Source organism: Mastomys coucha, unplaced genomic scaffold (assembly GCF_008632895.1).
Source record: "Mastomys coucha isolate ucsf_1 unplaced genomic scaffold, UCSF_Mcou_1 pScaffold8, whole genome shotgun sequence".
Classification (NCBI taxonomy): Eukaryota; Metazoa; Chordata; class Mammalia; order Rodentia; family Muridae; genus Mastomys; species Mastomys coucha.
In genome coordinates, this window is record NW_022196914.1 from 75330357 (window position 1) to 75343523 (window position 13167).

The 13167-nt window shown below is 38.7% G+C and overlaps 1 protein-coding gene across 2 annotated transcripts in view; it reads right to left on the bottom strand.

The window, feature by feature from the left end:
- The window catches only part of Itga2 (integrin subunit alpha 2), a 96267-nt gene that overhangs the window by 15903 nt on the left and 67197 nt on the right, over positions 1–13167 (bottom strand). For both annotated transcript variants that reach the window (XM_031360060.1, XM_031360059.1), the window contains exons 17-24: positions 11086–11225; positions 8324–8475; positions 6060–6170; positions 5450–5532; positions 4910–5051; positions 3260–3352; positions 2695–2771; positions 2526–2609 (exon numbers count right to left, since the gene is read on the bottom strand). In XM_031360060.1, the coding sequence (XP_031215920.1) occupies positions 2526–2609; positions 2695–2771; positions 3260–3352; positions 4910–5051; positions 5450–5532; positions 6060–6170; positions 8324–8475; positions 11086–11225 (882 nt within the window). The remainder of the gene's footprint in view (positions 1–2525; positions 2610–2694; positions 2772–3259; positions 3353–4909; positions 5052–5449; positions 5533–6059; positions 6171–8323; positions 8476–11085; positions 11226–13167) is intronic.

The following is a 13167-nucleotide window of genomic DNA, read 5'->3' on the forward strand; positions in this document are numbered from 1 at the left end:
GATATTCTCTTCGCTTTCCAGATGTTTATGTAAGCCCCTAAACAGAGCCAGCTCCTAAATTGATGGATATGATCTGTTTTTTTTATATTTTAAGGAGATCTGACACTTTTCTACTTTACATAAGTTTTCCCTACATTACTTATGGGTTACAGTAGTAGTGATCTAAATTGAAGAGGGTCCTGTTCAAAATAATTCTATTTGCATTTATTATATGCATAGACTATAACTGCATTTATACAGTATTCCAGTATCTGCTAAGGGTTGTACTTTCCTCAGGACTTTACAAAACTTTAAAGCTTTCTTTTTCAGTATTGGTTTTGATGGTTACACATACAAAAATGTAAAACAACAATGGAGTGGTTACATGAACTATGACTCACCAGAAATAGAATAAATTAGATATGTACATCCTGATATGAAAACCACATAAATATAGGAAATAATATTTTAGCATTCCATTTGAGTAAGTAAAATGAGAACGTGTGTGTATATGTATGTGTGTAACCGTGCAGATGAATGAACTGCTTGTATGGAAGATATTCTTTTTTGTTGTTGTTTTGGTTTTTGTTTGTTTGTTTGTTTGTTTGAGACAGGGTTTCTCTGTATAGCCTTGGCTGTCCTGGAACTCACTCTGTAGACCAGGCTGGCTTCGAACTCAGAAATACTCCTGTCTCTGCCTCCCAAGTTCTGGGATTAAAGGCAAGCGCCACCACTGCCAGGCAAGATATTCTAAATTAGCCTTGTTAGTCATTTGTGGGGGCTGTCACCAAGGTGGTGGAGAATGCTAACCTCATTTTTCATTTCGAGTCTTACTGTAATGTTTGTATTTTCCAAATACACACATGTAATGCTTTAAACAAAGAATCTTGTGGGAAACCATCTGGGTATAGGACCAGAAGTCATTACTTTAAAATTCTCCATCATGAAAAATTTGACTATATACCTTAACATTTTAAGCACATACTATAGACTCTAGTACTAGAATACACAATCACAAACATACATAGCTGAGATGCCAATAAAAGTCTTATTTTAATCCTCTATTTCCTGTTAACATATGTGAAAAGGCATAGACTTTCACCAAATGTGTTTAAGAGAAAATAGAATCCTACACATTAGGAAAAGTTCCAGTGAATGGTCATTCATATCATGGTAGCTTTGTCATCAATTGTTTTTTTTTTTTAGCAAAGAGACTTTCTTCTTTTTCATTTTTTTGGAACCATGGCTACTGATGCACTTCTCAGGGCTGGATGATATGGGCCATGTTCTGCTTTGACTTGTGCATTGTGACTCGCTTGGTACACTGTTGTTTTTACCTTCGCTCATGTGTCTCAAGCTTCAAACAGGATGGCACACACTCCTTTTCAATTTTGTTTTGTGATTTATTGCATGATCTGTATGCTCCATGCTTTCCTGGGCTGGGCTGGCAAGGCCCGAGTCAGAGAACCATCGAGTCAGTAGTTAACCATAGAATTACTGGGAAACCGGTATTGTGCTTTTTCAGGGGGTCTTTGGTTTTCAAGAGGAAGTGCCCTCAGTTCTCAGAGTGAACTCAGATGGGATTTGCCTATAGCACTTGTAGGATTTGTATGTTACCCATTTCCCAAGACACCTGCTCCTTGGAAGAGTGAAGCTAAATGGTGTCTACTAGTTACATTTTAACCACTGTCCTCAGGTTGACCTGTATTTGCAAGACAAGAAAAAGGAAGAAAGCCTTTCCTCATGGATGGCTTCCTTTGGAAAATCCCTCATTTCTTCCTGCTTGGAAGAAAACCATCATCAGGCATGTCTGGGGTTTTCCATTAAGGAGCTAGACTCAGGCCAGTTTCCATATCCACTTATTCGGCCCGTGACTCCATTTTATATTGTTTGTGCCCTTTCAATGTCTAAGATATGATTCTGTGGACTTCCATACCCAAGAACAGGCATATTGCTTGACATCCAGGATGCATATTATGAACTGGGCAGTGAGAAGTGCATGCCCTCAAGAGGATGATTCAGTGTCTAAGGGGTTGTTGTTGTTTGTTTGTTTGTTTGTTTGTTTGTTTTTGATAGAGCTCAGGCATCTCACCACCTTTAGGGGGTGTTGATAATTATAAACAGATGTAGCTAAGATGGCAATAAAAGTAAAGCCTTATTTTAATCCTCTAATTATTTCATGTTAACATAGGTGAAAACTCATAGACTTCAACCTTATGTTGTGTTTAAGAGAACATAGAATCCTAAACATTAGAAAAAGATCCAGTGAAATGGTGATTCACATCATGGTAGCTTGACATATGTGACAAAAACATTTTTCCCCTTCAATTCTGGTGCTATTCTGGGTCAATAAACCTCAAGGGTCAAAGTGTCCCTAGGCATCAGTTTATCTGCATATTTCTAATCTAGTTGACTGGTGGGAAATAAATTCATAATCTAAGCCTGAGTAAATAGAAGACTGTCTGTAGCAATGAGCTCAATGATTTAATTACCAAGGGGCTGTCAGGGGTAAAATGCTACCCACCCAAGTAGCAGGCTTCACCTACCTGGTTAAGTGAAGTTCAGCATCATATAGGAGAGGAATCGTGAGGCTGACTGAATTGTCCACTTTGTTTGTTTCTTGGCTCTCACTATTAAAAACAAATATTAGACACCACTTAAAGAGAAATCTCATAAAAGCTCCAGACCATGAATTATGATTCCATTGCATCTTACCTGAAGGCTCGGAAATTGATGGTTGCCTGATTTTGGAGGTTTTGAAGATTAAAGTCGAAGTTAATGGTAAAAGTCACCTACACACAACATTAAAATCCATCAGTCCATGATGCTTCTGTGCCAGCAAAGTGTTCTCTAGCAAGATGAACTCATTCTCAGGGAATTCTGAATTTTGTCTTAAAAATGATAAGTTTGTAGACCATCTCTCTGCACTTGCCTTAGCTTGTTGATTTGAGAACAGAGCTTAACTTCCCTCAGACGCACACCTCGTGGAGCTACGTTTGTCAGAACTGATAAGCTTTGTGCTGACTTGAAATGTACTTATAGTGCTTTGACCAATGTGGGTCAACATAGCCGCCCAAAAGAACATTCTGTGTTGCATGGGCACTTGGAAAAAGGGACATGGAGGGAATGCTACCTTTGCTAACCATTTAAACAAAGTAAGCTCAGTGTGGGAACCCTGTCTGGGTGTGGAGCTGCTTTGTGATGTCTGTTAAATGATGATGTCCAGGACAGAAGCTGCTCTTAGCTTTGGAGGGCATGGATGGGAGGATGAAAACTGTACCTGCTGTTCACTCTTTAAGGCAGGGTATCCCACATCACACGTAACAGATTTCTGCGATGAACCAACCTGACAGGTTACTTCTGTTCCATCGACCTGAACAGGATCAAAGACATAACAGTTAAGTGTGTGTATATGTATGTATGTGTGTGTAGTGTATGTGTATGATGTTTGTGTGTATGTGTGTACATGTATATATGTGCTGTGTATATGTGTGTATATGTGTGGTATGTGCATGTGTGTGTATATGTGTAGTTGGTATGTGTGTGTGTGCATACCCACACTGAATTGTGTACAAGGACATCTTAGTGGTGATATTGTTTTTTATTTAAACATTTTATTGTTCTCAAAGACTTGAATATCCTGTAGTATCCAAGTGGTTAACATACACTTGTATTGCCAACTCTAAAGATAGAGTCGAGAAGCCAAAGGACTAGTGAAATGTACACTAAGAAGGAGATCACCTTTTGTAGTTCAGGAGCACAAACATCTTTAATGTAATATTCAGAAGCCTTATCTTTAATAATACCTTCTCCTTGATATTTTTGGAATGCATATTTTCAAAAGAAGAATACGATACATGTTGGCACTTGTATTATATATATATATATATAATATATGTACATATTATATATATGTATGTGTATATATATATATATATATATATATATATTTTTTTTTTTTTTTCAGAGACAGGGTTTCTCTATGTAGTCCTGGTTGTCTCAGAGCTCATGCTATAGACTAGGCTGGCCTGCAACTCAGAGATCCACCTGCCTCTGCCTCCTGAGTGCTGGTCTTAAAGTGTGTGCCTCCACTGCTTAGTGGTGTTTGAATTATAAATATCTAACAGATATTGCCAGTTCCTTACTTCATTTTGTCTTTAATGTAAGAGGTGCTATATGACCAGGACATTTAAATATGTAGTCAGTATAAGTTTGGATTTCTAAATCTATAAAAGTTCACATTTACTTGAGATAGGAAGAAATTTTTTATAACATTTAATCAGGCAGTCTACTTGGAAAATAGCTTTTCCTGGTTTTCTTTTTCCCCCCCTCTCCTTATGCCTTGAGAGCGGAGGAACCAGGTTCTCTTGGTGAAGCTTATTCCTGGTTTAGTAATCAGGTCAACTTGATAGAATGGCTTTGCAGGAGCGTGTCATCCTGGCAGCAGGGTCCGCAGCAGCGTCTGCAAATCTAGGAGTAAGCTTCAGGACTAACAATGTCACTGAGCAAGTGCATTGCATCTGTCTAGCACCAGGACAGGAGGCCTCCTCACACAGATGGCTGGAAAAGCTGTGAGCTGCTGCCGCCAAGGCCTGGGGTAAAGGAAAATGTGACCCTCACTGCAATCAGAACCGCCCTAGATTCTAGATTCTGAGCCAGGCTGCGTTCTCTGGAGGCTTCACTAACTGGAAGCCACATGGTGGGACTGAACACGACCGGGGTCAATGCTGTGTTTTTATTTTGTTTGTTTGTTTTGCTGTTTTGTTTTCAGACAACTGAAGATGTAGAGGGATGATTATCAGAGACAGTGATTGTCAGGGAGGAAGGAGGGAAGCAATGCTGTGCTGGCTTAGGGGTGGGGCGTGAGGGTGTGTGTGTGTGTGTGTGTGTGTGTGTGTGTGTGTTGGGGGGCAGGGTTGTCCTCACATACCGGCATGGAGAAAGAAGCAAAAAACAAGTTCTCAGAAAACTCAGCCAGGACCACAGTGTTGTATGCGCTTTCCCCTCTGTTTCTCAGCATGACTGAAAATGTTAACCTCTTGTTTTGGTTACTGACAATAAAGGGTGGATTTCTGTGAAAACAAGAAAAAAGAGAGAAAGATAAAGCCACTGAGGTTAAAACTGTCCCGTTGTTCAAAAACTTCACTGATTCAAAAATTCTTTGCAGTTACTTGAAGATTATTTAATAACAAGGAGGCAAATGCTGTTGAGTAAGCAAATGGCGCTGGATTGAACTCTTTGTAGCTTCTGATTACACGGCAGGGACAAGAACTCCGCCAATCCAGCAAGTTAGCATTTCTCATTGCTTTACTTTTAGGGGAGTGGCAGAAGCTGAAACTCAGTTTTACAATGTCTTAACTACATTTACAGTACTTCTTTAGAAAAGAAATCCAAATTTTAATTCTGAATGGGGAGATGCAGTGTGCCTTTTATTTCTATACTTTGCAGGGAAGTGTAAAGTCGAACATACTGAATGGCTGGCAGCTGTTGGACATCCAGGATCAGATCAGAGATGCAAATTCCATCGCTGCCACACTCCTTATAGAAAGGGATCTATTAAAAAAGGAAAAATGTGTCATCCTCTTGGGTGTGCTTAGATTAAAATCAGAGAGACTATATGCACTACTGTTATTCCATTTACATAAAGGCCAAAACTGTGGGAAGCTGAACAAAGTTTTAGGAGCTTATACATGGTTACATCATCATAAAGAAAAATTACTGAAAAATACAAAATTCAAGGGAATAGTTTGTTTATGGGGAGCTAAATTAAAATAGGCATAGTAGGGAGAGATGAACAACTTCACAGGCATCTAATATTTTTAGTGGATAGTGAGCCCAAGCAATTTGGTCTGTTTTGTTAATTCTTCAAGAAGCATTTATTGAACTCCACTGGTAACTTGGCACAGCTCTTGGGGCCAGAAGCAGAGTGGAGAAGAAGCAATCTCTGCTTTGTGGAATTGATATGCCAGTGAACTGTATGCATCATTACATTAAGGCTGTATTGTTAAACATCTTTCACACCACACTGACTGTGGAAGCTGTTGGCCAACCTCCATTTGGGAAGGGCAAGCCACACTCACACTGAAGACTTTGACAGTTTCAGAATAGGCTTCAAGGGCAGGGCTAGTGCCTGGGTTTTCCAAACTGATGTCCACACGCAGATCCAAAGGGTTGACAACATCAGAGGGCTTCTAAATACAGGAGAGAGACTGATTGATTATTTAGTCATAGTAACTTGTAAATAAAGTCCACAATGTGCTTATAATTCAGAAGACCATCAGATACAGAGAGTCATCTCTTTCTGACTGATGAAGACTTCCTTTTCAGTCTCAATTCTGCTGTTAGCCTCATAATTAAAAATACCTAAAGTGACTCAATTACAGTAAAAATCTGAAGCAGCAATTCCTACTGGGATGGTAAATAATCTCATTGTTTGCATACAAACAATTATAAATATTTAGACAATATGTCCAGTTTTCGTCAACGGATGCCTATATCAGTGCCTAGTTCTTGGGTGGCCTTGCTTCTCATCCCTAGTATCGTCATTCCAGTGATGATTCCACAGAAATCTGTAATTCCATGGGTAATTCCATCCCCTCCTAGCCAAGGTCAAAGAAGAATGAAATCCAAGTTTCCTCACTGCCTCCCTTCTCCTCCCTCCCTCCATCCCTCCTCTATACTTCAACCTCTTTCCCCCTTCTCTCCTTGCCCCTTCTCTTTCCTTTCTTGCATGTGGTATGCATGTGTGTATATGTTGTGTGTGCACATGTATGTGTATTGTGTGTGAGTGTTGTGTGTGTTGTATGTGTTTTGTGTGTGTTGTGTGTGTATGCATGCATGTACATGTGTATTGTGTGTGAGTGTTGTGTGTGTTGTATGTGTTTTGTGTGTGTTGTGTGTGTATGCATGCATGCACATGTGTATATGTTGTGTGTATATATTGTGTGTGTTGTATGTGTATGTGCACATGTGTATGTTGTACGTGTTATGTGTGTTACGTACGTGCACACAAGTGTGTATGTGTATGGTGTGTGTGTGTATATGTGTGTGTGCATATATGATGTATGTGTGTGTGTGCTTGTGTGTGCTCACACGTGCATGTATATATGTTCCTATGTGGAGACCAGAGTTCTAATCTAGGTATCTTCTCATATCAGGTTTTATTCACAGTTGCTAAACAGAGAGAAGATGTTTCAAATAACTTAAAATAACTTTCTGGCTGGAAAATTTTTCCCAGGAAGCATTTTTCCTACATAAAAGATTTCCAAAGTCTAAGAGAACTCAAACAATTATGGCATAATATTAAGACAAGCAATCTTTGCCACACAATCTACCATCTTTCACCTAGTGCAGCAGTTCTCAACCTGCATGTTATCGCCCCTGGGGGGTTGAATATCAGATATTTACATTACTATTCATAATTAGCAAAATTTTAGTTATGAAGTAGCAATAAAATAATTTAATAGCTGGAGGTCATCACAACATGAGGAACTGTATTAAAGGGTCACTACATTAGGAAGAATTGAGAACCACTGACCTGCTGTAAAGCAATACTAGAAACCACAATTGAGATTTTCATTCTCAGGAGCTTAAAATGAATACAACTTTTAGTTGATGGAAAAGATTTCAAAATAAAATTTCCAATGGTAAGTTCACCCTGTTAGTCATTTAAGAAACACTGTTTTTCACTTTTTAAAAAATCTTTAACTAATCTACTTATCTTCTTTAGTGTGTGTACATATGTGTGTGTGTGTGTGTGTGTGTGTGTGTGTATGTGTGTGTGTGTTCGCCTGCATGCAAACATGTGCATGCTGTATGTGTACATATATGTGGAGGCCAGAGGAGAAAATCAGGTCTTCTGCTTCATCATATTCAACATTTTCTTCCTTGAGACAGAATATCTAGATGATCATGGAATAAGGCTGGCATCCATCAGGCCAGCCCCAGAAACCACCTTGTCTTGCTGTTCAGAGCACTGAGGTTGTAGGTACACATATAGCCACACTTGGCTCTCTTACATAGGTGCTGGAGATTTGAATTTAGGTCCCATTGCTTATGCTGCAGGTGCTCTTACCTGCTCAGCCATCCTTCTGGCTCCAAGCCTTTCATTTCTTTAACAATCTTTTAGGCCCTTTAGTTGCAATTCCTAATAAAACATCATGTCACCAACACATGTAAAATCATATAAAATGTGACCTTAAGTATTAGCATACAAGAAATGTGTTTTCAGTTCATAGAGTTAGATAAGACACAAAGTTATTAGAAAGACAAGCATCTTCTAACATATAACTCCTGTATTCATTAGTCTTTTGGAAGAAAAGCAGTGGGAACCCCAAGACCTCACCTGTATGCTAATGTGGAACTCAGAACACTTCTGCGCTTCATTTACAACCATATTCTTCTGCAAGAATCGCTCACTATTTTCTCTAAATATCCCTCTGGAGGTTACCCTGGATGAATATCCATCTGCATCAAGTGTCATGTTAAACAGGATGGCTGTGATAAAAGTAACAAACAAATATGTCAAGTATGCTCTGAAGAAGGAAACAGACTTGTTTCATTGGATCTGATTGAAGGAAGCCCCTGATATCAAGTAGATGCAAAGACTATGTTTACATTGGTGGTTTATGTACAGAGGAAGACCATGTAGCATTTGTAATTTCATGGGATTTGGTCTAAGTGACTGTGAAAACATACACACACACATACACACACACACACACACACACATACACACACAGAGAGACACACACAAGCTAGCCAGAAAAACATGTCTTGTAACGATGAAACCCAACAACTATTGGGCTATTGGGCTTGCTCTGGGAAACCTATTGGAAAAACTTGGGCAAACTCACCCCTTCCCTGTATATTAGTTTCATCTTCAATAATGTAGGGCACACAAAGGAAGCACACACAGAACGAGTAGGTATGTAGAAAAATCCCAGTTGACCACATCCTCATATGCTACCATCTCTACAATTAACCTGGACACTGGATACTCTGATATTATTTTTGAGATAATAAAGTAGATTAAATGAGGCAGAATAATTAGCATGAGTTCACCCAGTTTGGACAAGGTCAGAAACAAAACTTAAGGAAATTTGAAATCAAAGTTCATGTTCTTTCTATTTCCATGTCGTTACAAGGACTAATTGTTTCTATTTCCATGTCGTTACAAGGACTAATTGTTACTATAAGAATTAAGTGTGATCATCGAAAAGAACATGTGCTCTGCCTGGCATAGTCTAGATGTGTATGTGGAGAAAGACATGCGACATTGCAGCACCAAGGTTTGAGTCAGACATTCTTAGACTGGGCAGTAACTTCAGTTTATGTCCTCCTTGACCTGAGCACCCTTCCTACCCTCTTTGGATCTCTGTTTCTTTGGCAGCCAGAAATTTTTAATAACAACTCAGGGGAGTAGAAATGAAAAACTACAGTGTGATAAAAAATGGTGATAGTAACTGAAGTCCAAATAACCAGACCAGCTGCCTTTAAAAGTATCCATTGGCCACTCAGAAATTCAGAGCATTCCCCACTGCTTAGGGCAGTTGCCTTATGGGGAATTACTTTATCAGATCTATTCAGTATTTTAAAGTTAAATATACTTCCTAAGACAATATATCTGTTACTTTTAATGTATCTATTAAAGAAACTGGAATGTCTGTGTTTTGGTGACTTAATGAGACCAATAAACATATCAAAAACATGAAAAAATTGAATGGACAGACTAGAAGTAACTGATAAAAAAGCACATAAAGGAAAAACTAATACCAGGGGGACTAGGTAGCTGTTAAAAGGATGAAGGCAGTAAACGGCACATATTTTTCAAGTAGCTTCAAATAGATGTATAGTTTCATAGATTATCCAGTTTTAAAGATTGGATTTATTTCTTATGTACTGTTATTGCCAAGCAACCAAGTAAAAACTTATGACAAGCTCATCAGGGTGGACCTGGACACAGCAGGAGAGAGTCAAAGGGAGAGGCTCCCAAGTCCTCACCAGCCAATCGGCGGGAATGGAATTCTCTGGTTTTCAGTGTTCGCCAACCGAATATATGAAGAATATTCAAAATCATGGAATATCCACGGGGCATATTCATGTTTTAGGGCCAAGATAGCTGGGCAGCCAGCCATGTCTGCCAGAGAATTACACTTTCCATTTTAATCTTTTACACAGACTAAAAATGTTTATGTGGTGATGGTTTTCAACTTAATTGTGGTTGCTCCTCAGGTGAATGTGTGTTCCGAGGCACACACAGGTATCATACAAACAACTAACCTGACTGTTTCCAGCCTTTAAGCTAATTTTCTTGTAATTAAGTGAAGTACCACTAGGAACTGAGAGTTCTGGAATATAGAGTCAGGATCTTATGGAGGAGATATTAGAATCCATAAACCAGGAACAAGGGGAAATCTGTAGGTTTTAATGAAGTGTTGCCTGGCTTACTGTCTACCGTGGCTGCTGAGATAACAGAGGCAGTTGGTTGGTTAGAAATGGCTTCAAAGAGGATGCAGCATCTCAGCCAGGTCCCATAAGATAATCTGGCCTCTCAGGGGACAGAGGATGACAGTTTCTGATGACATTTGCCAACAGTCCTACCTGGGCTTTCTCCCATTTGATGGGACATACTCAGACTCATACCATAGAAATAGAAAAGCAATGGAACAGATTGTAAATTCTTTTCTATCTTTTTCACTTCTTTGAAAACAGGAATAACATTCAGTGCTTTACTAAGGACACCTATACAGGGAATGGATTAGGCAATAGGCAACACACTCATTTAGAACTCATGGCAGCGCAATGAAATCTGTGTGTGCTAAAGATCTACAGAAGGGATCTGTAGGTAAGAGAGACTCAATGGCAGAGCTCATGATTATACCACAGTGACTAAAGTGTTCTACAGCACAATGCCAGAATCTAGACCTAAGCAAGGATGCTTGATACAACCTCACATGCCTAATGAATGACTCTTAGATACTGCATGCATGCAATTTAAGCATGTCCAGTAAAGATCCTTATTTTTTCTGGTCTGAAAACCAAAACTTCTAGCTAAAGCTATTGAGGTAAACCCATCAGCATACAGGTTATTTCAGGTCTACCTACCTACTTGATTGTTTTGCCCAGTAGGTCTAAACTTTGCTCTGAAGCAGAGCTTTAGGGTTATCTTAGCTTCCTTGTTGAGCAAAGTGATTTTGTCTGGAGTGAACGAAGCTTCTATAGACACATCAGCAATGCTTTGTGACCTGAAACACAAATGGAAACAGATGCATAGTATGCCCAGTATACATGTACACTTTACATAGAGGACCTGGGGTCAATATTGTTGAACAGTCCTTGAAATGGCAGGAAAGAGAAGAGAGGAAGATGGAGGTGGCAGAGATGATGAATATTACCCTAACATTTGACTTGCTATCTCCATGGTTGGCATCATCAGTCCTTAATGGTGCAAATATGGCTGAGGAGTCCATCACAGGGTACCAGAGTTTTCTACCCTGGTGTGGCCCTTTTTATACCTAAGCCACAGTCTTATTTGCTCCTTCAACATTGGTGTTAAAAACACTTATTAATGAAAATATCTGAGACATGAATACCTGGAGGCTTACCACTTCACTGGGTACTTGTCAGTGAGGAAATGGAATCTCCAGTCTGAATCCCTCCATTACTAGAATTTGAGCTTCACTATAGTGACCCCCATGTAACCTTCCACTGTCTGTAAGGCAGCAAGCAATGATTACTGAGTTCACCATTTTGAAAAGCACCACAATAAGATCCCGAAAGCATGCCTTTTCATTTTCAGGCATCACTGACAAGACAATTTTAAAAGTTACTATATATCTGTGATTTCTCTTAATAACCAACCAATGACACAAGAAGTGTAACATGGCTTTAGGTCTACAACCTAAAATGCTTCAGTGAATTTTAGGCCAATTATTTGAGAGACTGAGCATCATTCCTATACAGATTTGCATGTTTTATAAATTTATTGGACATTATTCTCAGAGTTATCCAGAAAGAGCAGTTCAGCACTTTGTAGGAATGTGACCACAGAATGTTAGCTTAGTGGGAGTAGCCATCTCAGCACATTCATTTGGTCCCATATGTGTTGACTTTTCTAAAGAATGAAATCCACCTTTGAAAACAGCAGCTTGGTCAAGCCACTAACTAAACTATATCATAGTACAGTAAATGTAGAGGCACCGTGTGGGAAAGCCACGGAGGCTTCCACAGCTCTCTTTACTGTCAGGTCTGTGTTTTCTTACAATATTTTAAATGAAGCCAAATAACTAGGTAACACTCCAGGTATGCCATTCTTTATTTTAACTAACTTTACTCAGTAAACATATTTTCTAGTTTCTTAGTCTTAAAGCTATCCTTGGTTTTCCACACAACAGTTTTGTTTGTCAAAAAAAATAAAAAAAAACAAAAAAAACAAACAAACAAAAAAAAAAAAAACCCTCATTTTACTCTCGAAAAGCACACTTCAGACATGTATAGAGCAGCATCAAAATCAGAAATCATAAAATGTCAATGGACTGTTTTCTGTTCCCAGTATGTCTGGACAGTTAAAACATATATTTTCAATAAAGAAAGATGGATGCATGAGTACTCTTGACTGAATAATCAATTTCTTTTTTATTCTAGATCACACACCTAAGTGTTTATTGTGTGTATGTATCTGTGTGTGTGTGTGTGTGCGTATCTATGTATGCCTGTGCATCTGGATGCCAGTGGTCAAACTTGAATGTTATTCTGCAGGTACCCTCTTGCTTGAGGCATGGTATTTACTGTCCTGTAACTTGATATTTAGTGAAGGCTAGCTGGCTAGTGAGCCACAGATATTTTATCTGTCTCACCATAACTGAGACTATATGCAAGTGGCACTATGCCTAGTTTTTTTATTTGTTTTTTTAAATGGTCTCAATATATAGCTGTGGCTGATCTCAGATACTCTATGTTTGAGGCTGGCCTTAAACTCACAGAAATACATCTCTGTCAGCCTCCCAGGTTCTTAGATTAAAGGCATGAGTTGCCTCACCTGGCTATGTTTGGCTATTATTATTATTATTATTATTATTATTATTATTATTATATGTTTTATTATTTACAATATCTCCTTTCCCAGGTTCCCCTCCAAAAATAAAAAATAAAATAATAAAATAAAATAAAATAAAATAAAATAAAACA